The sequence below is a fragment of the Oncorhynchus mykiss genome, chromosome 16 (assembly GCF_057628025.1).
Source record: "Oncorhynchus mykiss isolate SJ-2025 chromosome 16, ASM5762802v1, whole genome shotgun sequence".
Lineage (NCBI taxonomy): Eukaryota > Metazoa > Chordata > Actinopteri > Salmoniformes > Salmonidae > Oncorhynchus > Oncorhynchus mykiss.
This window is the reverse complement of record NC_143037.1, coordinates 45,242,961-45,269,661: the sequence shown is the minus strand read 5'-3', so window position 1 is coordinate 45,269,661 and position 26,701 is coordinate 45,242,961. Positions and strand designations below refer to the sequence as shown.

The following is a 26,701-nucleotide window of genomic DNA, read 5'->3' as shown; positions in this document are numbered from 1 at the left end:
GCTACTTTGAAGATTCTAAAGCATAAAATATATTTTGATTTGTTTAACACTTTTTTGGTTACTACATGATTCCATATGTGCTATTTAATAATTTTGAGGTCTTCATTATTATTCTACAATGTAGAAAATAGTCACAAAAAAAGCAAAACATTGAATGAGTAGGTGTATCCACACTTTTGACTGGTACTCTATACAATACTCTAAGTTCCAAATTCATGTTAAGTTCTAAATGGCCTTTATTGTTTGAGCCCTTAATGCTGATTTGCTGAAAGCTGTGGTATATCAGACCTTATACCAGGGGTATGACAAAACATTTATTTTTACCGTTGTTATTACGTTGGCTAACCAGTTTATAATAGAAATATTGCACTTCAGGTGGTTGTGGTGTATGGCCAGTATACCACGGCTAAGGGCTGTGCTTAGACATGTAAATTAGATATGTCTTTATTTCATTTTCAATACATTTCCAAAAACATGTTTTTACTTTGTCATTATGGATATATTGTGTGTAGATGTGTGAAGAAAAACAATATTTTCAATCCATTTTGAATTCAGGCTGTAACACTACAAAATGTGGGAAAAGTTATCTTAATCTGATCTGTTGTTGCAGAGAATCTTCCAGCAAACCAGCGGCTTACAGTTAGTGCATTCATCTTAGAATAGTTAGGTGGGACAAGTACAAGTACAAGTACATCACAGTACATCCTCAATAAAGTAGCTATCCGCAAAGTCAGAGTTAGGGGGGGTCCAAGTGCAATTGTGTTGGGGGGGGTCAGTTGAGGTGAGGAGGGGTATTATTTAAGATACTCTTTGAAGAGGTAGGGTTTCAGGTGCTTTTTGAAGATGGGCAGGGACTCTGCAGGGACTCTGCTGTCCTAGCTTCAGGGGGAAGATGGTTCCACCATTGACCAGGACAGAGAAGAGCTTGGACTGGGCTGAACAGGAGCTGGGTGGGAGGGCCAAGAGACCAGAGGCGCCAGAACGGAGTGCTCAGGTTGGGGTGTATGGTTTGAGCAATTACGGTTTGAGCAATTTGAACAATTATAATCCACATAATAATTCACATTTCCTGTTGCTGCAGGATTATTTTCCTGCTGAGAAACTGGTCAAATTAAGATAGTAGGCTATATCTTTAACATTTTGAGTGAATATATTTATACCATTTTGAAATGGACATAGAGAATAGGATGTAGGAAGAGGGTATCTGACAGTGAAAAAATTACACTTTTTTTTGTACTGTTAACGCTTTTTTTGTACATTGACAATGGTCGACTGTACCTACACCAACCACTAACTCTGGACACAGTGACGGCTGTCGGAGTACACAAGAGTGATGAGGAACCACACTATGTGAACCTCAGGAGGATAACTTCAGGGGGCGCACATATATATTGCATCTTTATTTCACTAGGCAAGTCAGTTAAGAACAAATTCTTATTTTCAATGAAAGCCTAGGAACAGTGGGTTAACTGTCTTGTTCAGGGGCAGAACAAAAGATTTTTACCTTTTCAGCTCAAGGATTCGATCTTGCAACCTTCACGGTTGCTAGTCCAACGCTCTAACCACTAGGATACCTGCCGCCCCGAGCTGTATAAATATAAACCGTCCACATGAGTGATTATTCCTCTTTCGAAGGTGGAACCCTCCGCTATGCACACCAGCTAGATGCTGGTTGCTGTGGATTTCTGTGAAAAGCTCTCAGAATAATGGCAGAACAGCACATCCCACCTGTGATGTCAGAGCTGCGAGACTAGCTGTTGATGTAGAGAGGAAGGGGGAGCCTATAGCCTGTTGCTCATGATCATCAAATAGCCTGCTAGTACTCTATAAGCCTTGTTCCTGTGCGCAGAGAGAGCAGAGTTGGTGTTCGATGCAGAAGCGACAGCAACAGTTAGGACTTCAGGTTTTCTTGTATTTCTGATCACTTTGTACGAACTAAAACTCACAGCTGTGGGAAGAACTGATACGCAACCACAGTGAGTATTTCATCATATTTGTTCTTATTTACCTCATCTCAGAGGATGTTAATACACATACTGTACCGTATATCAATCCCTTTTGACAGCTCATGTAACAGTAAAATGCATGGCGGTATCAACTAAGTGCTGTGAGTATTCACCAAGACTTCAGTAAGTGTGCATCTGTTGATGCTGACCACCCTATCAACATTTTAGGGGCTGTAATTTGTTGTGATTTCCAGTGTAACACATGATAAACCATTGATTGGTGTAATATTAGAATTGCTAACGTACTAATCACCCCCACAGTTGCCATGATTATGATCATGTTTATCTGTTAACCCACTGTTCCTAGGCTGTCGTTGAAAATAAGAATTTTGTTCTAAACTGACTTGCCTAGTTAAATAAAGATATATATATATATATATATATATATATATATATATATATATATATATATATATATATATATATATATATATATATATATATATATATATATCACCCCCACAGTTGCCATGATTATGATCATGTTTATCTAACGAGCATGTTTTTATATTCAGCAACAGTTAGTTGGAAAAAATGAGTCAACCATGTGAAAATATCAATGTGTGCAAGAGTATCATTATAAAAACGTCATAATTCTGTCATCTGAATGTGATGTAATTCAGATGACAGAATTCTGACGTTTTTATAATGATACTCTTGCACACATTGATATTTTCACATGTACAGTAGCTACGTATATACTGCAAGTTTACATTTCCCCTCAGGTTTTTGAATTTAATATGAATGATATACTATTCTTCCAGGGCCATGAACATTTTAGCTACTGTCCACTCTGATTGTATCCAATGGGTCCCATCTGTTCATTTATTATAATGTTATCGCTCCATCTCCATGTCTCTGACAGATGACTATGATTAGCATACCGTAGATCACTACATGGGAATAGAGTGGCCGATATACTACATATGGTACATGGTAAGTCACTTTAAAAAAACAATTATTTGCCAGATTTTGTTGAACTTCCGTAGCTGTAGCATCCGAGCAACATACAGAAAATATAGTACATGTTCTATTCAAAAGGGCCAAAAAGACTTTAAGCTTCAAATCAAAATAAAATCAGAATTATTTATATAGCCCTTCTTACATCAGCTGATATCTCAAAGTGCTGTACAGAAACCCAGCCTAAAACCCCAAACAGCAAGCAATGCAGGTGTTGAAGTACGTTGGCTAGCAAAAACTCCCTAGAAAGGCCAAAACCTAGGAAGAAACCTATAGAGGAACCAGGCTATGAGGGGTGGCCAGTCCTCTTCTGGCTGTGCTGGGTGGAGATTATAACAGGACATGGCCAAGATGTTAAAATGTTCATAACTGACCAGCAGGGTCAAATAATAGGTCTGGGACAGGTAGCACGTCCGGTGAACAGGTCAGGATTCCATAGCCGCAGGCAGAACAGTTGAAACTGGAGCAGCAGCACGGCCAGGTGGACTGGGGACAGCAAGGAGTCATCATGCCAGGTCTGGCCACTGAGACAAGGTCCTACGGCACAGGTCCTCCGAGAGAGAGAAAGAAAGAGAGAAAGAGAGAATTAGAGAGAGCATACTTAAATTCACACAGGACACCGGATAAGACAGGAGAAGTACTGCAGATATAACAAACTGACCCTAGCCCCCCGACACATAAACTACTGCAGCATAAATACTGGAGGCTGAGACAGGAGGGATCAGGAGACATTGTGGCCCCATCCGATGATACCCCCGGACAGGGTCAAACAGGAAGGACATAACCCCACCCACTTTGCCAAAACACAGCCCCCACACCACTATAGGGATATCTTCAACCACCAACTTACCATCCTGAGACAAGGCCGAGTATAGCCCACAAAGATCTCCGCCACGGCACAACCCAAGGGGGGGCGCCAACCAAGACAGGAAGATCACACCAGTGACTCAACCCACTCAAGTGACGCACCCCTCCTAGGGATGGCATGAAAGAGCACCAGTAAGCCAGTGACTCAGCCACTGTAATAGGGTTAGAGGCAGAGAATCCCTGGTGGAAAGAGGGGAACCGGCCAGGCAGAGACAGCAAGGGCAGTTCGTTGCTCCAGAGCCTTTCCGTTCACCTTCACACTCCTGGACCAGACTACACTCAATCATATGACCCACTGAAGAGATGAGTCTTCAGTAAAGACTTAAAGGTTGAGACCGAGTTTGCGTCTCTCACATGGGTAGACAGACCATTCCATAAAAATGGAGCTCTATAGGAGAAAGCCCTGCCTCCAGCTGTTTGCTTAGAAATTCTAGGGACAATTAGGAAGCCTGCGTCTTGTGACCGTAGCGTACGTGTAGGTATGTACGGCAGGACCAAATCAGAGAGATAGGTAGGAGCAAGCCCATGTAATGCTTTGTAGGTTAGCAGTAAAACCTTGAAATCAGCCCTTGCCTTGACAGGAAGCCAGTGTAGAGAGGCTAGCACTGGAGTAATATGATCAAATGTTATGGTTCTAGCAGCTGTATTAAGCACTAACTGAAGTTTATTTAGTGCTTTATTCGGGTAGCCGGAAAGTAGAGCATTGCAGTAGTCTAACCTAGAAGTAACAAAAGCATGGATACATTTTTCTGCATCATTTTTGGACAGAAAGTTTCTGATTTTTGCAATGTTACATAGATGGGAAAATAGCTGTCCTTGAAACAGTCTTGATATGTTCGTCAAAAGAGAGGTCAGCGTCCAGAGTAACGCCGAGCTTCACAAGACACAATGGTTCCAGCATTATTGGTACCTAGTAATTTCACAGTCTGACAGACGTATTAAACATTAGAGAGTGAATACCGTTGATTGACAGATAGGTCACTCAATATAATATATGTTTCTGGAGTCAAAAACTCATAACAATGTTTTATCATACTCCTTGCCCACAGTTCCCCATATTTGGTTGTAAGTGTAGAGACCCGCTACATTAATGTATTCAGGGCTTGGAGACACAAGTTAGACAGACATTGATAGCTATATCAGTCTGACTACATGAATGTCGAGTCTATGCATAAGGAGCTAAGAGACTTTTGGCTGCTTTAGGCATTTCCACACTCTACATACAGTACCTAACATATTTCTGCTCTACACTGTAAACCCCTACACAGATTTTCTATATTTAGTTGCAACCGGCAACACGAAGGAAGCAATGCTCAAAACCTTGATTACATCTCTGAAAGCCACTACTGGAAATTGATTCATGGCAAATTAGGAGCAATACCAGACCTAAGAAGGGAAGCACTATGAGCTGCGTTGATTTACTAGCGCCACTGTTGTTGGATCACATATGTAAGAGGGTCATTAATCAATTGTGATACTACCAATAATCTGACCTTGGTTTTCCTCAAATGCAATCGTGCACAGAATGCAAGTTATTTCTTCAGACCCCTTTATGATGTATGTTGTGTAATCCATAGATCTATTTCACCCACTCTGCAAGGTCATTCCGATTGGAATGAGATGAACTAATTACTTTCTTGTATTTACATCTCTGGCAGTCATGCTCCCCCATTCCACTCCGACTGGGCTAGTGCCAGAGTAAATATCATCTGCTTATTCCCAGATGTCTTTAGAAGTGGAGGACCTGAGCGACATGTCCTTGCATGTCATTAGATCAGACCACAGAGTCGCCATTTTAACGGCATTAATTAACTTACATTGTCAATGCACCTGAGGAAAATAGTCTACAGAGCCCTTTCTGCTCTTGGGTCAGGGCTAACTGTCGACACAAATTAGGCTGGGATAGGTGGTGTGTGATTGGAGAGCAAAACACTTCACTCTTCCCCCATTTTCACATAACTTGAGTTGAGTGCCTTAAAACGTTGGCTAGTTCCAGCATTAAATATTCAATAGCAATTGATGTACAGTACAAATCTCCCATCTAGAATGATTTAGATATTTTGGGTCTGAGTAATTTGGGCAAACCAACACTGGCTGAACAGTAAGCAGACAGAAGCTTACATAAAAAATGATGTCTAATGCTGTTTAAATGCACATTTAGACATTAAACATTAAACAGCATTAGACATCTCCTTTTCTACAATAACATGTTACGTACAAATCCTTGCTGACAGCAGATTATAATTGACAGAGGAACCTACTGTCCATCTTTTTGAGTCACTAACCATTCTATCAAAACGATCATATTGGCTACCAGTACCACTGGTGAAAGTACCAGTCTTCACTCAACACCACACAAAACAACTTTTCCCTTTGACTCACTACCATTCTATTTGCTACCACTGCAGAAAATACTAGCCTTCAGTCAACTCCACACAAAACAACTTTGTCCCCTGTTGTAATTTCCTAGAGCCCAGATCTGTTAATCCATCCCATCAACTAAAGTAGTTTCTCCTCTCTGTTCAGGCTGACACAAATCTAATAAGGGCTTCCAGAAAGACTGGATGTTGTTTTTTTCTCATTTTTAGTCCAAAACGATCCATCTCTCATCCCCCCCCCATCTCTCTTTTATCTGTCATTCAATGTCCTCCCTGCCAGACCATCCCAATGAGGCCTGTAGTGGGGTCTGGTTTGGTCTCGTAACCACTCAGAGCAATCCCTTCAAACACTCTGTCCCTGCAGTGACAGGACAGACAGGGCAGGCAGCTCTCTTCATGAACATCAAACATCAGACTGTCTGTCTGTGCACATCCCTACTGGGACTCTTTTATCGGTGAAGAGCAGGACTAGGGTCAATTGAACCTTAATTAAACATGCATACCCTGCGCCGTCCGAGACAGGTATGGACAGTACTATAACAGGATACTAATGTGTGGTTATGTAATGCACACAGTCTCACAGCTGAGATCTTGCGTAATCATTACGCAATCTAAAGTTGTGTTCTGTTCCATCTGTGAGTTTACTTTCCAACTCAGAGAGTGTGATATCAAACAAAGAGATCACAGAAAATGTGGATGGGCAAGAAAGAAACCATATGCATAAGAACCAAACCCATGAGAACAAGATAAGAATACTTACCTCATATAGCTAGATCGAAACTACATTTTGCTTTACAAATGTCCTTTTACGGGCATAATTCATCTAAATTTTGAAGATTGAGAGGCACTCTCTACAATTTACAAGAAAATCTAAGTTCTTTGGGCAGAAAGATACAGTAGATTGTGAGCAGAATTCCCCAAGTGTTGTCCATTAGCCAATTATGTTTCCAGTTCTGTAGCCTAATGATCACTTAAATATGACAGGGAAAACTACTCTCTATTCCAAACCAGTGCCGTAGTAAGTCAAGACACTTCAGAAAGAAGAATATGGAGGTTACGTTAAGGTGGAGGGTGGAAGGTGAAGGGTTGAGGGTGAGCATTTGGGTGCTACCCGAAATATTGTCAGTCACGGTGTGGTGGCTTAAGGGGATGAGGAGGAGTGATGAGGCATAATATGGAGCAGCCAGGCAGAAAAGGAGGAATTGGCAGTGTCTTCTCAGTTTCTGTCTGGGTAGTCCAGAGGGCACGAAGAAGGACAAGGACGGAACACTAAGATTAATGGAGAAAATGGTAAAAGTTCGATAATTCCCATTAGCGGCCTGACATTTGCTGAGAGTGAAAAGAATCTACCGAAGGAAAGACAACTGCAATTGCAAGAAAGGACATCTCCATAGGCTGGCGTCGAAAGGTTCTCCACTACACACATAAATTAGAAAGATGGCATAAAGGATTTTCCTTTAAAAAAATATTTTTTACCCCCTTTTCTCCCCAATTTTGTGGCATCCAATTGTTGTTAGTAATTACTATCTTTTCTCGTCGCTACAACTCCTGTACTGGCTCGGGAGAGACGAAGGTCGAAAGCCATGAGTCCTCCGAAACACAACACAACCCAACCAAGCCACACTGCTTCTTAACACAGCGAGCCTCCAACCCGGAAGCCAGCCGCACCAATGTGTCGGAGGAAACACCGTGCACCTGGCGACCTTGGTTAGCGCGCACTGCACCCGGCCCGCCACAGGAGTCGCTGGTGTGCGATGAGACAAGGATATCCCTACCAGCCAAACCCTCCCTAACCCGGACGACGCTAGGCCAATTGTGCGTCGCCCCACAGACCTCCCGGTCGTGGCTGGCTGCGACAGAGCCTGGGCGCAAACCCAGAGTCTCTGGTGGCACAGCTAGTGCTGCGCTGCAGCCACCCGGGAGGCCCCAGGATTTTCTTTTAAAGTAAGAGCGACAGGAAAGATAAAGATGGTAGTACAGTATGTAAAATATACGATATACTGTATGAAACCAACTGTTAGTTATATGAAAGATATAAAGTAAAAGTGTTAAAGTATGGTGTGGATTAAAGTAAATCACATTTGGATATTGTGGACCACGGTGAGGGCTAGCAAGGCAATTACATCCCTTGAGATATTTCTTGTTCCAATGTAGTCCGTATTTATTAAATCCACCCACTTACATCAGAAAAGGGTATTTTTTTCTATTCCGCAATTCCTGCCGGAGTTTCTGTTGGCATAGGTCTTACAATGTAAGGTTTGCTCCAGGCATTGAATCTTGCCTGCATAAAAAACAGATTTGAAAACAGAGAGGGAGAGAGCGAGCAAGAGAGACAGAGACAGAGTATTGGCTCAGTATTTCTGTGGTCAGAAGTCCATTTCAACACTACCCACTTCGAGTTCATTAAGTTAGATGGATTTCTAAAGGAAAACAATGTTGTTCAGATGGTCATTATGTGGTCTGAATGGTCATTAGAGGAGACTGTAAGACTCCAGGCCAGGCTGTATACTGTTGTCATCTTGAATAGCCTACTTGCACCACACATTTGAGATCGGGGTCAAAAACAAATGGTTTTCGGTCGACAGTAGGTAGACAGTGTTACGGGGTTGATGGGAAGGATAGTCCTCCCAGGAGAGGAGAGCACACAAGCCATTAGAAAAACAGGGACCCAGTCCTCCAGGCAGACTTGTTTTGATCAATTTTGGCAAAGTAAGACACGTCTGTAGTAGAGGGTGAAAAATAGTTATCACTCTACTCACACCACATAGACAGGATTATTAAATAATGACAGAGAATACAAAATGAATAAAAGTAACGAACGATATTACTAAAGAAATATACAGCACCACTCAAAGTTTGAACACACCTAATCATTCAAAGGTTTTCTTAATTTTTTACATTTTCTACATTGTATAATAATAGTGAAGACATGAAAACTGTGAAATAACACATACGGAATCATGTAGTAACCAACATTAAACAAAGTGTTAAACAAATCAAAAGATTTAGATTCTTCAAAGTAGCCAACCTTTACTTTGATGACAGCGTTGCACACTCTCGGCATTCTCTCAACCAGCTTCACCTGGAATGTTTTTCCAAAAGTCTTGAAGGAGTTCCCACATATGCTGAGCACTTGTTGGCTGTTTTTCCTTCTCTGCAGTCCAACTCATCCCAAACCATCTCAATTGGGTTGAGGTCGGGTGATTATGGAGGCCAGGTCATCTGATGCAGAACTCCATCACTCTCCTTTTTGGTTAAATTGCCCTTACACAGCCTGGAGGTGTGTTGGGTTATTGTCCTGTTGAAAAACAAATGATATTCCCACCAAATGCAAACCAGATTATTTTAGCACAGTTCAAACACAGTAAGGCAGTTTGATTATGCTTACTATATAACTAAAACTCTGTTTGCTGCAGAATGCTGTGGTAGCCATGCTGGTTAAGTGTGCCTTGAATTCTAAATAAATCACTGACAGTGTCACCAGCCAAGCACCCCACACCATCAAACCTCCTTCTCCATGCTTCACAGTGGGAACCACACATGCAGAGATCATCCATTCACATACTCTGCATCTCACAAAGACACGGCGGCTGGAACCCAACATCTCGAATTTGGACTCATCAGACCAAAGGACAGATTTCCACCGGTCTAATATCCGTTGCTCAAGTTTCTTGGCCCAAGCAAGTCTCTTCTTATTATTGGTGTCCTTTAGTAGTGGTTTCTTTGCAGCAATTCGATGAAGGCCTGATTCACACAGTCTCCTCTGAACAGTTGATGTTGAGATGTGTCTGTTACTTGAACTCTGTGAAACATTTATTTGGGCTGCAATTTCTGAGGCTGTTAACTCTAGTTAACTTATCCTCTGCAGCAGAGGTAACTCTGGGTCTTCCTTTCCTGTAGCGGTCCTCATGGGAGCCAGTTTCATCATTGCGCGTGATGGTTTTTGCGACTGCACTTGAAGAAACGTTCAAAATTCTTGAAATGTTACAGATTGACTGACTTTCATGTCTTAAAGTAATGATGGACTGTTGTTTCTCTTTACTTATTTGAGCTGTTCTTGCCATAATATGGACTTGGTCTTTTGCCAAATAGGGCTATCTTCTGTATACCAAACCTACCTTGACACAACACAAGTGATTGTCTCAAAAGCAATATGAAGGAAAGAAATTCCACAAATGAACTTTTAACAAGGCACACCTGTTTAATTGTAATGCATTTAAGGTGACTACTTCATGAGGCTGGTTGAGAGAATGCCAAGAGTGTGCAAAGCTGTCATCAAGGCAAAGGCTGGCTACTTTGAAGAATTTCAAATAGAATCTCAAATGATTTGTTTAACACTTTTTTGGTTACTACATGATTCCATATGTGTTATTTCATAGTTTTGATGTCTTCACTATTATTCTGCTATGTAGAAAATAGTACAAATAAAGAAAAACCCTGGAATGAGTAGGTGTGTCCAAACTTTTGACTGTCACTGTATATGATTTGCATATTCAAATTCAACCTGAGTTTTGAATTTCATAGACCTTGATTCTGTATTTAATTGTAAATATTTGACTTATAAGAGATTAGCAAAATGTGGACATTGGATTTAAACTTAACATATAATTGTATAGATCAAAAAGGACTTGATAAGATGAATTTAAGCATTGTATAATTAGTCAACTATAATGTACTTGTTTTTACAGACTTATCTGAAAACAAAACATATTTTACTCATGACCAAACCAATGGCCTCTGAAAGCTAACACAAACGTCAATGTTTATTTAAAGTGTGCCAGAATTGAGAAAATATCACCAAATAAGGATCACCCCTGATCAACTTTATATTTGGTCCATTACCATGCCGTGAACGACACGACTCCAGGATCTCAGTTATAGCCTTTCTCAGACCCTTGAAGTGAGTTTATCACTACATTTCCAAAGCAGTTTGAGTCAGATTCTCATGGCGCTGTAGGAAATCTGCTGTATTTCTGTTACATTTCGAAGCCACAGACAACTCTTAACATTTCAGTAATAGCCTTTCTCAGACCCTTGAAGTGTCCTGTGTAATCTGGTAGTGCTTTTCAAAGACAGTTAGTGTCAGTTTCTCGAAGCACAGTTGGAGACGCATGAGCTCTGCAGATAGAAAGAATCACAGCCCAGGCCAGTGACTCACAAGCAATCTGGAGAGAACATGCCCTTTGGCAAAGCTGCGATAGACAGCACGGCATAGCACCGGCACGGAGAGGCCCATCGACAGAGGGCCAGACCTTAGGCGATCTGGTGGAGACAGAAACATTATCTGGCTCCGTGTTGTTTCATCTCTTCCTCAGAGATTTCTGGGAGATACAGCTCTCCCTCAAGGAGGTGTTTAAAGGCACAGTAGAGTTCTGAAACAACTATTTCACGGGTGTGACTGGAAACGGGCCAAAGGACCACCTGTTACTACTGGCCCCAGAGAGAAAACAAACGGTGCCAGAGCGATTGAAGGGTTTTATCTGTCCGGTCTTTGCCATCCATGTCTTTGGGCGAAGAAGAGGAGAGGAATTTAAGATGATTTATTTGATCATTTTATCTTTGGAGCATGAAGAAGACATAATTGTTCTGCAATTTAGAGTGGAGTGTTCTTTTTACTGTCTTTGGGCAAAGAAGTGGAAAGGGTTTTAATAATGTCTCACAATAATGTTTCTTCCAGATTGGTATCTATCAGTATAATATCCTTGGAGCATCAATAAATGAGCCAATTTAATGGCCATTTCATTTTACTGGATATTTAGGATTTTGTAAGCAGATAGGACACTGTTTGTTGAAACTAAAATGGCCTATTTATCACACCACTGGTGATATGTTTTGAGTACTCCATCAAGATACAGAATGCTGTTGAGAATAACTGCAGTGTCATTGGCCATCACAAAAGTGGCCTGTATAGTTTGTTCAAGTGGTTGAGCAGATTCAAGCTGCAGTTCATTGTGACCGAAATGTTTCTCCTCACCCCATCTCGTACATATCCAGATGTACACTTTTCATTTCCATTTGAGTCATCTATCAGACCCTCTTATCCAGAGGGATTAATCAACAATCCCATCCTTGCTGAACTCCCCTGGCTTCCGGTCAACTATACGATTAACTTTAAAATAATCCTCGTAGTGTTTTAAAGCCTTGAATGGATTGAGGCCTACCTACATCAGTGACCTCATTTCTATCAATGAGCCACCTCGGACTCTCAGCAACTCCCTACTGCTTCAATTCCCAAAGACACGTCTCCGTACTATGGGGGACCGAGCCATCTGAGAGACGCTCAATCAATCAGAACTTTTAAAACAGCCTTAAAACACATTTCTACATACTGTCATTCATATAGTCCTCATCTGGAAAGTCCCTTTAGGACATATTATTGCCACTTCCTGCCTTGATTCAAAACATAGAATGTCTATTGTCAGGAAGAGTGGGGTGTGCCCAACTACACAAGCGGCAGTGAGTAAACACACAACAAAAGAGTTGTGACGCTTTTACTTTAGCTTTTAGTTTGACAGATATTACTTGCTAAGCTTTTTAGTGTCTCTGTAGTTTTACTCCACAAAGTTTCCTAACTGCTTCACTTGAGTGAGGTCCAGCCTGCACTCTTGTGCCAGTCAGTTGATTAGGGAATGCCTTGCAGGTGTGCTGATTAGTAATCCTGCACAGGTGTGTTGGATGAGCAGAGCTGTGGCGCAGTCTTCCGCTGGCCTGGGGCCGAAGGCAGTGCAGCTTTCCACAGTGCTGCTGACCACTATGCTGCAGCCAGGGCCGCTGCCCATGGTGCTGAAGTGAGCACACCTGTCTCCTGTGCTGAGGTGGCTGGCTCTGTTCATGGTGCTGAACTGGGCATCTTTCAGCCACATCTATGCCCATGTCTCTCACGGTGCCACATGTACTGCATATTGTATTTTATTATAATTATTTATATTTTTGCCTATGTAGAACTTTAAGACAACACTGTAATGAAAAGCACTATACATATTAAGTGCATTATTATTAGTATTATTAACCTCTCTGGTACAAGTGGGATGCTAGCGTCCCGTCCCACCTCGACAACAGCCAGTGAAATTGCAGGGTGCCAAATTCAAAACAGAAATCCCATCATAAAAAATCCTCAAACATACAAGTAATATACACCATTTTAAAGATAAACGTCTTGTAAATCCAAACACAGTGTCCGATTTCAAAAAGGCTTTACTACGAAAGCACACCATGCGATTATGTTAGGTTAGCGCCTAGTCACAGAAAACCATACAGCCATTTTCCAGCCAAGGAGAGGGCTCACAAAAGTCAGAAATAGCAATTAAATGAATCACTAACCTTTGATGATCTTCATCAGATGGCACTCATAGGACTTCATTTAAACAATACACGTATGTTTTGTTCGATAAAGTTCATATTTATATCAAATAATCTCAGTTTACATTGGCGCGTTATTTTCAGAAATGTATTGTCTCAAACAAACATCTGGTGAAAGTGCAGAGAGCCACATCAAATCACAGAAATACTCATCATAAACATTGATCTAAGATACAAGTGTTTAACATACGATTTAAGATAAACTTCTCTTTAATGCAACTGCTGTGTCAGATTTCAAAAAACCATTATGGCAGAAGCACACCATGCGATTATATTAGGTCAGCGCCTAGCAAAGGAAAACCAAAAAGCCATTTTCCAACAAAGGAGAGGTGTCACAAAAGTCAGAAATCGCGTTAAAATTAATCACTTACCTTTGATGATCTTCATCTGATGGCACTCCCAGGTCTCCATGTTAGACAACACACTTTTGTTTTGTTCGATAAAGTTCATCTTTATGTCCAAATACCTCCTTTATGTTCGCGCGTTTAGTCCAGTAATCCAAGTGCACAAGGCGCGGGGACTAAGTCCAGATGAAAAGTCAAAAAAGTTCCATTACAGTTTGTAGAAACATGTCAAACGATGTATAGAATCAATATTTAGGATGTTTTTATCAAAAATCTTAAAAAATATTCCAACCGGACAATTCTTTTGTCATTAGAAATGAAAGGGAACGGAGCTCGGGCTCACAGCCGTGCGTGTGACTAAACTAAAGGCTTTCAGCCTGACCACTGGTTCAAACAGCTCTTATTCGCTCCCCTTTCATAGTAGAAGCCTGAAACAATGTTCTAAAGACTGTTGACATCTAGTGAAAGCCTTAGGATGTGCAATCTGACCCCATAGACACAGTATATTGGAAAGGCAATCACTTGAAAAACTACAAACCTCAGATTTCCCACTTCCTGGTTGGACTTTTCACAGGTTTTCGCCTGCCATATGAGTTCTGTTATACTCACAGACATCATTCAAACAGTTTTAGAAACTTCAGAGTGTTTTCTATCCACATCTACTAATCTTATGCATATCCTAGCCTCTGGGCCTGAGTAGCAGGCAGTTTACTCTGGGCACGCTTTTCATCCGGACGTGAAAATACTGCCCCCTACATCAAAGAAGTTAAGATACCTTTTCCCTTCTATTTAAGATGGGGCCCTCTGTTCTTTAGAAACAACCAGTGGCAAACCAAACACAGATTGCTCCCATGGGAAACCAAGCAGGCTATATGAGAGGAATAGGTGAATGTCAATGTACTACATCATCTTTGGCTTCGCTTGGGGTGGTTCACTCTAATGTGACAGGTGGGAAACAGAGAAGTAATCATTGGCCCGAGGCACTGACAGTGCAAACACCTAATAACCACCCACTGACCGTGACGCACTCTGATACATACATTCTTATGCGTTTTGTCATATGGGTTTTTTATTCACAGCTAAAACGTGTTGTATTGTGGGATTGGTAGTCATTTCACACACAGCAAGATGGAAATTGGAGTGTTTCAAAAGGCTATTCTTTATAGTTGCAGAGAGTGAGGCTGTATAACTAAGAGGTGATCGTATTGTAAAAAGTGTTATGTATCACATGCAATCAATCCATCCCTAAGTGCTATAGCTACCATATAGTCTGAAAAAATCAAAGCAGCACTGGAAAAGCTACACTGCAACTGTTACGCAATGGATAGCAGATGTTTTCTGACAGAAAATGGTTGGCTATGTTTATATCAATTCATCTAGATGAGTAAACGTGTTCAAATATGTGTGCATGGTATCTTTATGTAACAGGGACCAACAGTGTGGGTTTAGTGTTGCATCATTAGACGATAATGATCAGTTTGTTGTGACAGAACTGGGTAGTGGGGTTGGGGTTGCCTTTCCTTAGCTGCCTAAAAGTTATAGGGGTCCGCCATATGATGTACAAGTAGGGGGACATCAAGAACAACTACATTTGTCCAATGTTGTCCAATGTGGCAGGAATGTTCATATTGGGAAGAGCCAATATTGGCAGTCTTAGCAGATTAGAAATCCATTTTTGTAAGCAGGAAGTCACCCTGCTCTTTATGATGATATCACATTGCTGAGTCTAGGTCTTCCTGCCTATGTGTTTGTGTCTGTGTGTGTGTGTGAGTATGTGTACTGTGTATGCAGTGTCATTATGCAGTAGTCCTGAAATAGAAGTTTGCTATAAGATCTTGATTCCCATGTACTGTAAATTTAACTATATCACCTTCGGCTATGAATTAGTCTTGCCAAGTTCTCACCAGTGTTTTCGTTCCAAGTACATTTATCATCTCACCCCAGTGTTTATCATAGTTACATGACTCCTCTACATGATACATGGTTGCCCTACGGCTGTAAAGAATCAACATTATGTGTGGCATCCACTACAATTACATCCACTAGACAACCAGACCCCAGATCATTTCAGGTGTTGTCCATCGAGCATCAACATCACAGTGAAATCATATGTTGCCTATCCATTAGACAGAGCTTTTAAGTGCATTACAGGGGAAATCAATCACAATCAGCAACCGTTTCAAGCATCTAAAATCAACCAATACATGTAACAGGGTTTATTTTATTGAGGCTTTTGCCTATTAGTGACATATAATGAGAAAAGACAGGGAATCAATGATTTATTAATGTTTTTAGTTTTTCATATGATTCCACATCTGTTATGTGTTAACTGTACATTATGGTCACATCAAATCAAACCAAAGTTTATTTGTCACGTGCGCCGAATACAACCGGTGTGTTTCACCTTACAGTGAAATGCTTACTTACAGGCTCTAACCAGTAGTGCAAAAAAGGTATTAGGTGATCAATAGGTAAGTAAAGAAATAAAACAACAGTAAAAAGACAGGCTATATATAGTAGCGAGGCTATAAAAGTAGCGAGGCTATAAAAGTAGCAAGGCTACATACAGACACCGGTTAATCAGGCTGATTGAGGAAGTATGTACATGTAGATATGGTTAAAGTGACCATGCAGATATGATAAACAGAGAGTAGCAGCAGCGTAAAAGAGGGGTTGGGGGGGCACAGAATGCAAATAGTCCGGGTAGCCATTTGATTACCTGTTCAGGAGTCTTATGGCTTGGGGGTAAAAACTGTTGAGAAGCCTTTTTGTACTAGACTTGGCACTCCGGTACCGCTTGCCATGCGGTAGTAGAGAGAACAGTCTATGACTGGGGTGGCTGGGGTCTTTGACAGTTTTTAGGGCCTTCCACTGACACCACCTGGTGTAGAGGTCTTGGATGGTAGGCAGCTTAGCCCCAGTGATGTACTGGGCCGTACTCATTACCCTCTGTAGTGCCTTGCGGTCAGAGGCCGAGCAATTGCCATACCAGGCAGTGATGCAACCAGCCAGGATGCTCTCGATGTTGCAGCTGTAGAACCTTTTGAGGATCTCAGGACCCATGCCAAATAGTTTTAGTTTACTGAGGGTGAATAGGCTTTGTCGTGCCCTCTTCACGACTGTCCTGATTACATAGTAATCCTTGAAATGGAAAAATATGTTATCCTATTTAAAAGTCAAAGGATTTAGGCCTACTACATCTGTGACATGAACAGACCACTTGAATTAACTTCTAAATTAAATTGCAGGATACATAAAGTCAATTAAAAATTCTAACTAGCAACAAAGATGCTTTGCCTCTTCCTCTCTGTTAGCAAGTATATTCCCCCATATGTTCAGTACATAGAAAACTAGCTAGCTAGCTACCATTATTACATTAACCAACATTATCTTCGATCTTAATCAAGATATTGTGGATGACTGACTGACGTCAGACTACAATGGGTAGTCATTAAACAAATATGCCAAGAATACCAATGCTACTAAAAACAAGTTAGCACAGTTAATAAAGTTACTAAAGAGAAATGTCCACCGAGTTGTGTGGACATAGGACGAGCAGCTAGCTATCTTCCCAGCTAATTTTTATTTGCTACCAGCCAGAAAAGTCAAAGCAGAGACGGTATTTTGTAGCTAACTACCAAGCTACACTACCAAAGTTAGGTCGGTAATTCAGTTAAATGAAAAGATGTAGTGTTAGGAAAAAGTCACTCACCAAAACAGTGAACTCTGGAGTCACCGGTTTGTTTTTCAGACAGAGCCTGACTTCAACTCCAGTGCTTTTACCTCAGAAAAAATGACACAATATTTTTGCTGGGGTTGGGGTGGAGGAGAACTTGGAGTTTGATGTATACTACATCCTACATTTTAAAACATAATTTCAAGCAAAAGTATTTTTCAATACTTAATGTCTAATATGATCAGTTGGTGGCTTTAACACTCAAAGAACACAAAGATCTTAATCAGGAAAGAGTTCAACCTGGTCCTGGAACCCACAATCCAACAAAGAACAATCTACGAACGTTCCTTTGTGGTACATGTAGTCCTACCCAGTACCTGTACCCTTTGCATATGAGATTATGAAATAATGATACATAGAATTTTGTGTTTGTCCTTTCCTCTCCTCCTAAAGGTAAGCATGTGCCAGAGAAAGGTTGACCACAGGGATGTGACCAGCGATGGAGGTAGAGGGGTTGTTCCTGTATAGGTAAAGATGACGCTGCTGGCAGGTGATGGCTCGGACTACGACTACAGCGCTCTGAGCTGTGCCTCTGATGCCTCCCTCCTCCTCCTCCCTCAACCCCCGCCCCTGTCAGAGCAGGAGGCCCTCAAGGGGGCCTACTACAAACGAGCCCAATTACTTCCCGAGGACTCAGACCACCTCCTCACCAATGCTACCTCGCTCTTCGCTACCCATAAACTCCACGTCATCATCAACGTGGGTGGGCTGCGTTATCAACTACCCTGGACCACCTTGGAGGACTTCCCCCTGTCCCGACTGGGCCAGCTGCGCCTCTGCAGCAGCTTCGACGAGATCATGTGCGTCTGCGATGATTACGACATCGCTCAAAACGAGTTCTTCTTCGACCGCTCGCCCTGTGCCTTCCGCACCATCCTGACTTTCCTGCGGGCTGGGAAGCTGCGGTCCCTCAGGGAGATGTGTGCCCTCTCCTTCAGGGAGGAGCTGCACTACTGGGGGGTCCCTGAAGAGAACCTGGAGTGGTGCTGCCGTCGCCGCCTCATCCAGCGGGTGGATGAGTGTGACGAGTTGGAGCGGGCTGCCCAGGAGGACGAGGAGGAGGAGCTGATGATGGACACGGCCAGCGGGCACCGAAGGGGTTCCACCGCCCTGGCTACGGAGACCCGGATGGGACATTGTATGAACAAGCTGAGGGACATGGTGGAGCGGCCCCACTCGGGCCTGCCAGGAAAGATCTTTGCCTGTCTGTCGGTGCTGTTTGTCACCATCACAGCTGTCAACCTGTCCATCAGTACCATGCCGGCTATGAGAGAGGAGGAGGAGCAAGTAGGTGGACATTTTGAGGACCAGGAGGCCTCAGTACAGGGCAACAGGTCATACACTCTGTACACTTCCCAGACACTTGATAACAAAACTTGCACTTTGAAATTGTAAAAAAAAAAACATTTTGAATATCAGAGCTGTAATGTAAAGCACAAAGAGCATTTGTCAAGTTAAAGGAATAATGGATTATGTGCATGGGCTATAATTTGCAAAGAAAACATATCTGAAACATTTGGAAAAGTCTTGTTCGAATTGAATATACATGCTCATGATCATGGCTGACTTGAATCACTGCAGTAATTCCTCTTTTTTTGGCCTCGGTAGCCAGAGAAAAATAAAATTGGAGTGACACACACACACACACACACACACACACACACACCACTGCACTTCTCTGGTTTCACTGTGAGTTCTAGGAGAGTACTTCCAGGAGCAAAAGCAATTAATTCATTTTTAGCCTCCGTTATCTGGTGGTAACCATCATGGAACATATTTTGTAACCCAGAAGGTAATTCATTACCCCAGAGGTGATGGACTTTAGATGGTGCTCCAAAGGCTGATACCTGAGCACAGCATTCCAAAATTGCATCCCTGATAGATTCTATTGTTAGACGGTTAGAATCAATTGAAGATGAGTATTTTGCTATCTAAACGCTGTTCTGTCTGAGAACAAGCTTATTGTACACTCTGTGTAGAAATGATACACTTCTATAAGTTGTTTCCTACTCTGTGGGAGTGTTTCGTGATAATACTGCATGTTTTCTTCTGAAATAGAATCAACTCAAAGGCCACTTTATATCATACCGTATGTGCTTTGAATTGGTTAATAATTTCATATCCATAATTGAAAAACAATTTCTAAGAAACAATCTCCCAAATAGTACATAACCTTCAGGAATTTGTTTATGTTTTTGTTTCAGTACATAGATTTTTAAAAATATTTGATGTAGCTGAATAAAGCAACACGTACTTTCACAGCACCTCACTCTGTGCAAGAACCGTCTGAGCAGAGAACAGAGAACATAAAACATATTGGTAACAAGCTGTGAACATAAAATATTTGGGCTGTAATGAATGGAGTCTGTGTTCAATGCCCTGCAGTCTACAATTTGACATTTGAGGAATAGAATTTGGCATACCTCAATGACGTACCTTCTATTTTAGGCAGCACCATAGCTCCCTCTAGTGTCAAACTACTCTTGCAACAACCAAAAGTCAAGAACGAGTTCAGAGCAAAAGCCTATACACCTTGTGGCTTGGTGTATAGAACACTGCTGTATATGCTAGATGTTTATATACAGGTGGTAACCAGTATCTCGTGTCTCTTAGGGCAAGTGCTCCCAGATGTGCTACAACATCTTCATTGTGGAGACGGTGTGTGTGGGCTGGTTCTCCCTAGAATTCACCCTGCGCTTCATCCAGGACCGAGACAAACTAGCCTTCCTGAGGCGCCCTCTGAACCTCATAGACGTGGTGGCAATCCTGCCCTACTACATCACCCTGGTCGTGGACAGCTACCAGGGGGAGAAGAAGCTGGGCTCGGGAAGTAGTTACCTGGATAAGGTGGGCCTTGTGCTCCGTATCCTCCGCGCCCTGAGGATCCTATATGTGATGCGACTGGCCCGCCACTCCTTGGGCCTGCAGACTCTGGGGCTGACGGCGCGGCGCTGCACACGGGAGTTTGGGTTGCTCCTCCTCTTCCTCTGTGTGGCCATTGCCCTCTTCTCCCCGCTGCTCTACCTCATCGAGAACGAGATGGCCGCCACCCACGAGTTCAGCAGTATCCCCGCCACCTACTGGTGGGCTGTCATTACCATGACAACGGTGGGCTACGGGGACATGGTTCCGAGGAGCATCCCGGGTCAGGTGGTGGCGCTAAGCAGTATCCTGAGCGGGATTCTTCTCATGGCATTCCCAGTCACCTCCATCTTTCATACGTTCTCCCGGTCCTACGTGGAACTGAAGCAGGAGCAGCAGAGGCTACTGCAAAGACGGACACACTTCCTGTTACGCAGGAGGATGGGTGGGCTGGGAAGTAACATGTCGCTGGAGAGTGACTACCCCAGCTGTGGCTCCACTAAGACCAGGGACCGGGATGACTGAAGAGTAGGAGGAGGAGGAGGAGGAGGAGCAGTAGGAGAAGCAGTAGGTGGAGTAGGGAGAATTAAAGGACATGAAGCACAGAGAGAATAAAACAAAAGAGGGGTTAGGACTTGTCAACTTCATCTGTGAACAGCGACCCAAATGACTGTGGATGATGAGAGAAAGAAATCAAGGACACAAAGCACAGAGACAATGGAGAGAAAATCTGAGAGAGAAACAAATAAGGGTTAAGAGGACCTGGCAATGCTCTGCTAAAAATGTTTTAGTTTATTATTCTTCTCTGGACGATGTCATCTCTGTCTGCCATTATGCGGTAATAGAGGCCAGAAATATTCCCATAAACCAGAAGATCTGCACAATAACAGAAAGAAGATTGTAATGAATCCTATTAGATCATTGACATTTTGCTGTATAACAGTACATTATATTCCATAAATGCATAAATCCAAAATAACCTACAGTATAAGCTATATGTAATATGTGATCGATTTCTTATTCATTTTTGTGTCTCAATTGTGAAGAGTCCAGTCCATAACCATATTTCTTAAAAGAGTTAGATGTATTGGAGGTGTATTGGTGCTCAGCACTGTTAGGGGTTGCATATGCAATTTTATGTATGAAACATTGAAGAAACATGTATATGTCTGTAGTTGTTGTGTGCTCCGTGTCTTGAAAATGTGTTTCTAAATAATGCTGTCGGTTGCTAAATAGTTACAACTGAACTGAAGCTGATCTGCCTCATGATTGCTTGGACTTATTTGTAATTTCACTGACTTTGTTGCTATTTCCCAAACAATTATATGTCTATTGGGTCCTACTAATCACCCCAAACAACCCAAAACAACCCAAAAGTACCAACAAGTACCTAAAAGTACCCAAAATAACCCAATAATAGCCAAAAGAACCCAAAAGAATAACAAAAAAACCTAATCAGGTACCCAAAATAACTCCAAACAGAATGGAGGCTGGTGTAAGGAGCTATAGGAGGACTGTCTCCCACATTGTAATGTGGTTTCTATATATTTGATGTGTTTGATACCGTTCCATTATTCCATTCCAAGCATTACAATGAACCCGTCCTCCTATAGATCCTCCCACCTGCCTCCTCTGCCAACCCGGTACCAAAAGAACCCATAAACAAACCCAAACAGTTACTCAAATGATAAGTTCAGGTTCACGTTTCTGATGTTTCAGGTGTTACGCCACATGCTAGTCATAACTAGGAAACTCTGAAATGTCTGACTTGCTGATTTGTTGAATGCGGCACGTCTATAACTACAATCAATTAGAATCTTTTGGGTTCTTTTGGTACCCGGTTTGGCAGAAGAGGCATGTGGGAGGATCTATAGGAAGATGGGCGCGTTCACTTTTGTCAAGATAGTGACCAACGATGGTCACCAACTTTCAAAGTGTGTTGCAATAATGGGCATAAAAATTGTCTGACTACATTGGCTGCATGACCTTTACAGCAATCATACGATCAAAGGTCATGAACTTCGACTGCAGTCAACTGAAGATTTCTTCAGTTGCTCCTCAGCAACTGAAACTTGAATTCGAAACAAAAGCATTGTGTGAGATGAGCCTCTTCAATTTTTTTTGATGTTGCCACCTATCGTTGGTTATTATCAATGCATGTTTACTGTTTTTGGGTGGATGACTATTTAGAGCATAAATACATCTTTATCTTTAACATCCTAACAATCTAATTACATAGGCCTACATGTGATCCACATTTCTAACATAGATAAATGAAATATCCAACTAGATGCTACTGTAACGTTGTGTCCCATGTTATATCCTGCAATTTATTTGTTCAGTCTAATATTGTTGTCACCAAACAAATGCAAATGTGTTGATTGTCTATTAAGTGTGAATAAAATTGAATACATATTGTAAGCTACACATGGCTTATTTTAGGGGATTTCTACACTGGCAATTTTAGAGGCTTAATCTGTGTCCGGGAAACCAGCCCTTAATGAGCAAGTATCCCAGACGGCAGTCGCGGGGTCAATACCAACTGCGTTTGACTGCTTGGCATGTTGTTTGGCATATTGTTTGCCAAGTAATTTATGTGAACTGATGTACATGTATAGTCTAATCCTGTTCATATTGTTTACCCAGTACGTGAACTGATGTACATACATGTATAGTCTAATCCTGTTCATAGTGTTTACCCAGTATGTGAAATGATGCCTTTTCTGTACAGTGAGTGTTTTGTCCTTCATGTGCTTGAATAAAATTCTGTTCTTTCCATGCTGACAAAAGCAACATTAAAGGTTGAGAATTAAAGAAATTACACTCCCAGCTGTAGCGATGCTGCCATTCAATCAATTACCATACAATAAGAATCTTTGTGGACTAGGTTTAATCACATCTGTTACAACTCCATGTTGCACTTGCACAATTAATGAGGAAGGTGCAAGGCCATGAAGTAATTGCAAACAACACATCATATCTCACATGATGCAAAAACACATATGTTCTCATTCTAGTAGCCTATGCACTCACTATCTGGTTGTGTTTTGAGAAACCCATCACAAAAATACAGAACAATTCCTGTGAATGTTAAAGAGCTTGGGCTGGTATCTAATTTCCTCATCAGCATATTAATTCCTTGGACCATGTTGATCGTGTTCAGCTTCGGGTATGAGATGTCGAATTTCGATAGCCTCCACTTCATCGGCAGTAACAAAGGCGAATGCCACATCTGCAATTGGCTATGTTTCTGTTAAGGTGTCCAGTGATTTTCTTGTCGACATTTAGAAAGTGCTCGCATAGAAAATAGAAGCGACAATTGCCTGCTAGGGTGAGTTTCCATTCAGGCTAACTATCTTGTGTCGATAAAAGCAGCATAATGACATCACACCTAAGAAACATTTTTTTTTGTTGCAAAAACCTATGGTCAGTGTCGAATACAAATGTGGTGGTTGAAGTGTTTCCATTAGCCATTTTGGCAAATTGCACGTTAATAAGCTGGCCACAGCCTGTAGGCCTATGTGTCATGTGTCAGGTAGCCCCCAAAAGCCTGCATGTATAGAATGCAATAATTGACTAATATTTGCCAGTCTAATAATTATCCTGTGCCAACCTATCGCCACAGTCCATGCCAGGGTGGAACTTGCAGTCATGTAAATCTGAAATAATTGGATGATGAAACTAGAAAAGCAAGGCGAAGCAATTCGGGTATTCTGGAAAGTCAGGACAATCCTTGTCCTGCAAAGAAACATACATTTTATAGCTGAAAAAAAAGGATTTTGCAAGCAGTAGGCATTTAGAAGTAAATGTGGGTGGAGTGGAGCTTTATAGTTATGTGGGTGACATTTTTAAAACACTGTTTCCATCATAATTTGTCGCAATAAAGAAAGTTCGACAAAAGACAAATCCACCTGTCAAACATATAACATTTTTGTTGATCTTTAGAAAATGTTTGCTATTGGCCTTTCTGCGTTTCCATTATGGAATAAACCTGGGTCAATGGAAAACTGCCTATAGAGCCCCACTGTGGAGGTGTAATAATACCCATAAAACCTAGCGGTCAAACAGGGAAATAGTTCCAATAATTTTTCCACCATTCATTTTTCCCATTGGGAATTTTAGAAACACTTAAAATAAGGGCTGTGTTTCTTGTAGGCTTACCCTGGCGTGACATTTTGATAACCATGTAAATCTCTCTCGGACAAGGTGACTGTTATCAATATATTAGGCTCTATTTACTCTCAGATTTGAAAATGCTAATTAGCATCAAAGTAAACATCATGCAAGACTACAAATCCCTGCAAGCTCCTGCACGTCATCTCAAGCTGACACCTATGCTAACAGGTATTGTGACCATTTAAAACATGCACGAGACAGTTCACAGAATTGTTCATTTAATAATGTAGCCAATTTATTCATTGCTAAATTCAGCTACCGTTCTCAATCAAATCATATTGTATTGGTCACATACACTTGTTTAGCAGATGTCATTGTGGGTGTAGTGAAATGCTTGTGTTTCTAGCTCCAACAGTGCAGCAATATCTAACAAGTAATATCTAACATTTTTACAACATATACCCAATACACACAAATCTAAGTAAAGGAATGGAATTGAGAATATATAAATATATGGTCAAGCAATGTCAGAGCGGCATAGACTAAGAGTAGAATGGAATATAAACTACCGGTCAAAAGTTTTAGAACACGTACTCATTCAAGGGTTTTTCTTTATTTTTACTGTTTCCTGCATTGTACAATACTAGCGAAGACATCAAACTATGAAATAACACATATGGAATCATGTAGTAACCAAAAAAAGTGTTAAACAAATTAAAATATGTTTTATATTTGAGATTCTTCAAGTAGCCACCCTATGCCTTGATGACAGCTTTGCATACTCTTCATATGCTTTTCCAACAGTCTTGAAGGAGTTCCCACATATGCTGAGCACTTGTTGGCTACTTTTCCTTCACTTTGCTGTCTGACTCATCCCAAACCATCTCAATTTGGTTGAGGTCGGGGGATTGTGGAAGCCAGGTCATCTGATGCAGCACTCCATCACTCTCCTTCTTAGTAAAATAGCCCTTACACATCCTGGAGGTGTGTTTTGGGGCATTGTCCTGTTGAAAAAAAAAGAAGTCCCACTAAGTCCAAACCAGATGGGATGGCGTATCGCTGAAGAATGATGTGGGAGCCGTGCTGGTTAAGTGTGCCTTGAATTCTAAATAAATCACAGACAGTGTCACCAGCCAAGCACCCCAACACCATAACACCTCCTCCAAGCTTTGCGGTGTGAAATTCACATGCGGAGATCATCTGTTCACCCACAACGCATCTCACAAAGACACAGCCGTGGGAACCAAAAATCTCAAATTTGGACTCCAGACCAAAGGACACATTTCCTTCATGTCCATTGCTTATCTTTCTTGGCCCAAGCAAGTCTCTTCTTATTATTGGTGTCCTTTAGTAGTGGTTTCTTTGCAGCAATTCGACCATGAAGGCCTGATCCACACAGTCTCCTCTGAACAGTTGATGTTGAGATGTGTCTGTTGCTAGAACTCTGTGAAGCATTTATTTGAGCTGCAATTTCTGAGGCTGGTAACTCTAATGGGCTTATCCTCTGCAGCAGAGGTAACTCTGGGTCTTCCTTTCCTGTGGTGGTCCTCATGAGTGCCAGTTTCATCATAGTGCTTGAAGGGTTTTGTGACTGCACTTGAAGAAACTGAAAGTTCTTGAATTGTTCAGTATTGACTGACCTTCATGTCTTAAAGTAATGATGGACTGTTGTTTCTCTTTACTTATTTGAGCTGTTCTTGCCATAATATGGACTTAATCTTTTACCAAATAGTGCTATCTTCTGTATACCCACTTACCTTGTCACACCACAACTGATTGGCTTAAACACAATAAGAAGGAAAGAAATTCCACAAATTAACTTTTAACAAGGCACACCTGTTAATTGAAATGCAATCCAGATGACTACCAAATGAAGCTGGTTGAGAGAATGCCAAGAGTGTGCAAAGCTGTCATCAAGGCAAAAGGTGGCTATTTGAAGAATCTCAAATATAAAATATATTTTGATTTGTTTAACACTTTGTTGGTTACTACATGACTCCATATGTGTTATTTCATAGTTTGATGTCTTCACTATTGTCACATCTTCTCCCGCTTCCTCTCTCTGGCGCTCAT

General features: G+C 41.5%; 1 protein-coding gene across 1 annotated transcript; it reads left to right on the top strand.

Annotated features, from left to right (window-relative positions):
* Nucleotides 1-1,624: 1,624 nt before the first annotated feature.
* Nucleotides 1,625-23,347, top strand: LOC110492054 (voltage-gated potassium channel regulatory subunit KCNG1). The gene is made up of 3 exons (XM_021566031.3): nt 1,625-1,976; nt 18,044-18,937; nt 20,264-23,347. The coding sequence occupies exons 2-3, from the start codon at nt 18,125-18,127 to the stop codon at nt 21,035-21,037; spliced, it is 1,587 nt and encodes a 528-aa protein (XP_021421706.3). The 5' UTR covers nt 1,625-1,976; nt 18,044-18,124; the 3' UTR covers nt 21,038-23,347.
* The last annotated feature ends 3,354 nt before the right edge of the window (nt 23,348-26,701 follow it).

Excerpts from the sequence above, each read along its gene's own strand:
- LOC110492054 (XM_021566031.3), top strand. The coding sequence starts at position 18,125 with ATGACGCTGCTGGCAGGTGATGGCTCGGACTACGACTACAGCGCTCTG. Across the intron at positions 18,938-20,263 it reads TGAGAGAGGAGGAGGAGCAA|GGCAAGTGCTCCCAGATGTG; the intron begins GTAGGTGGACAT and ends CGTGTCTCTTAG.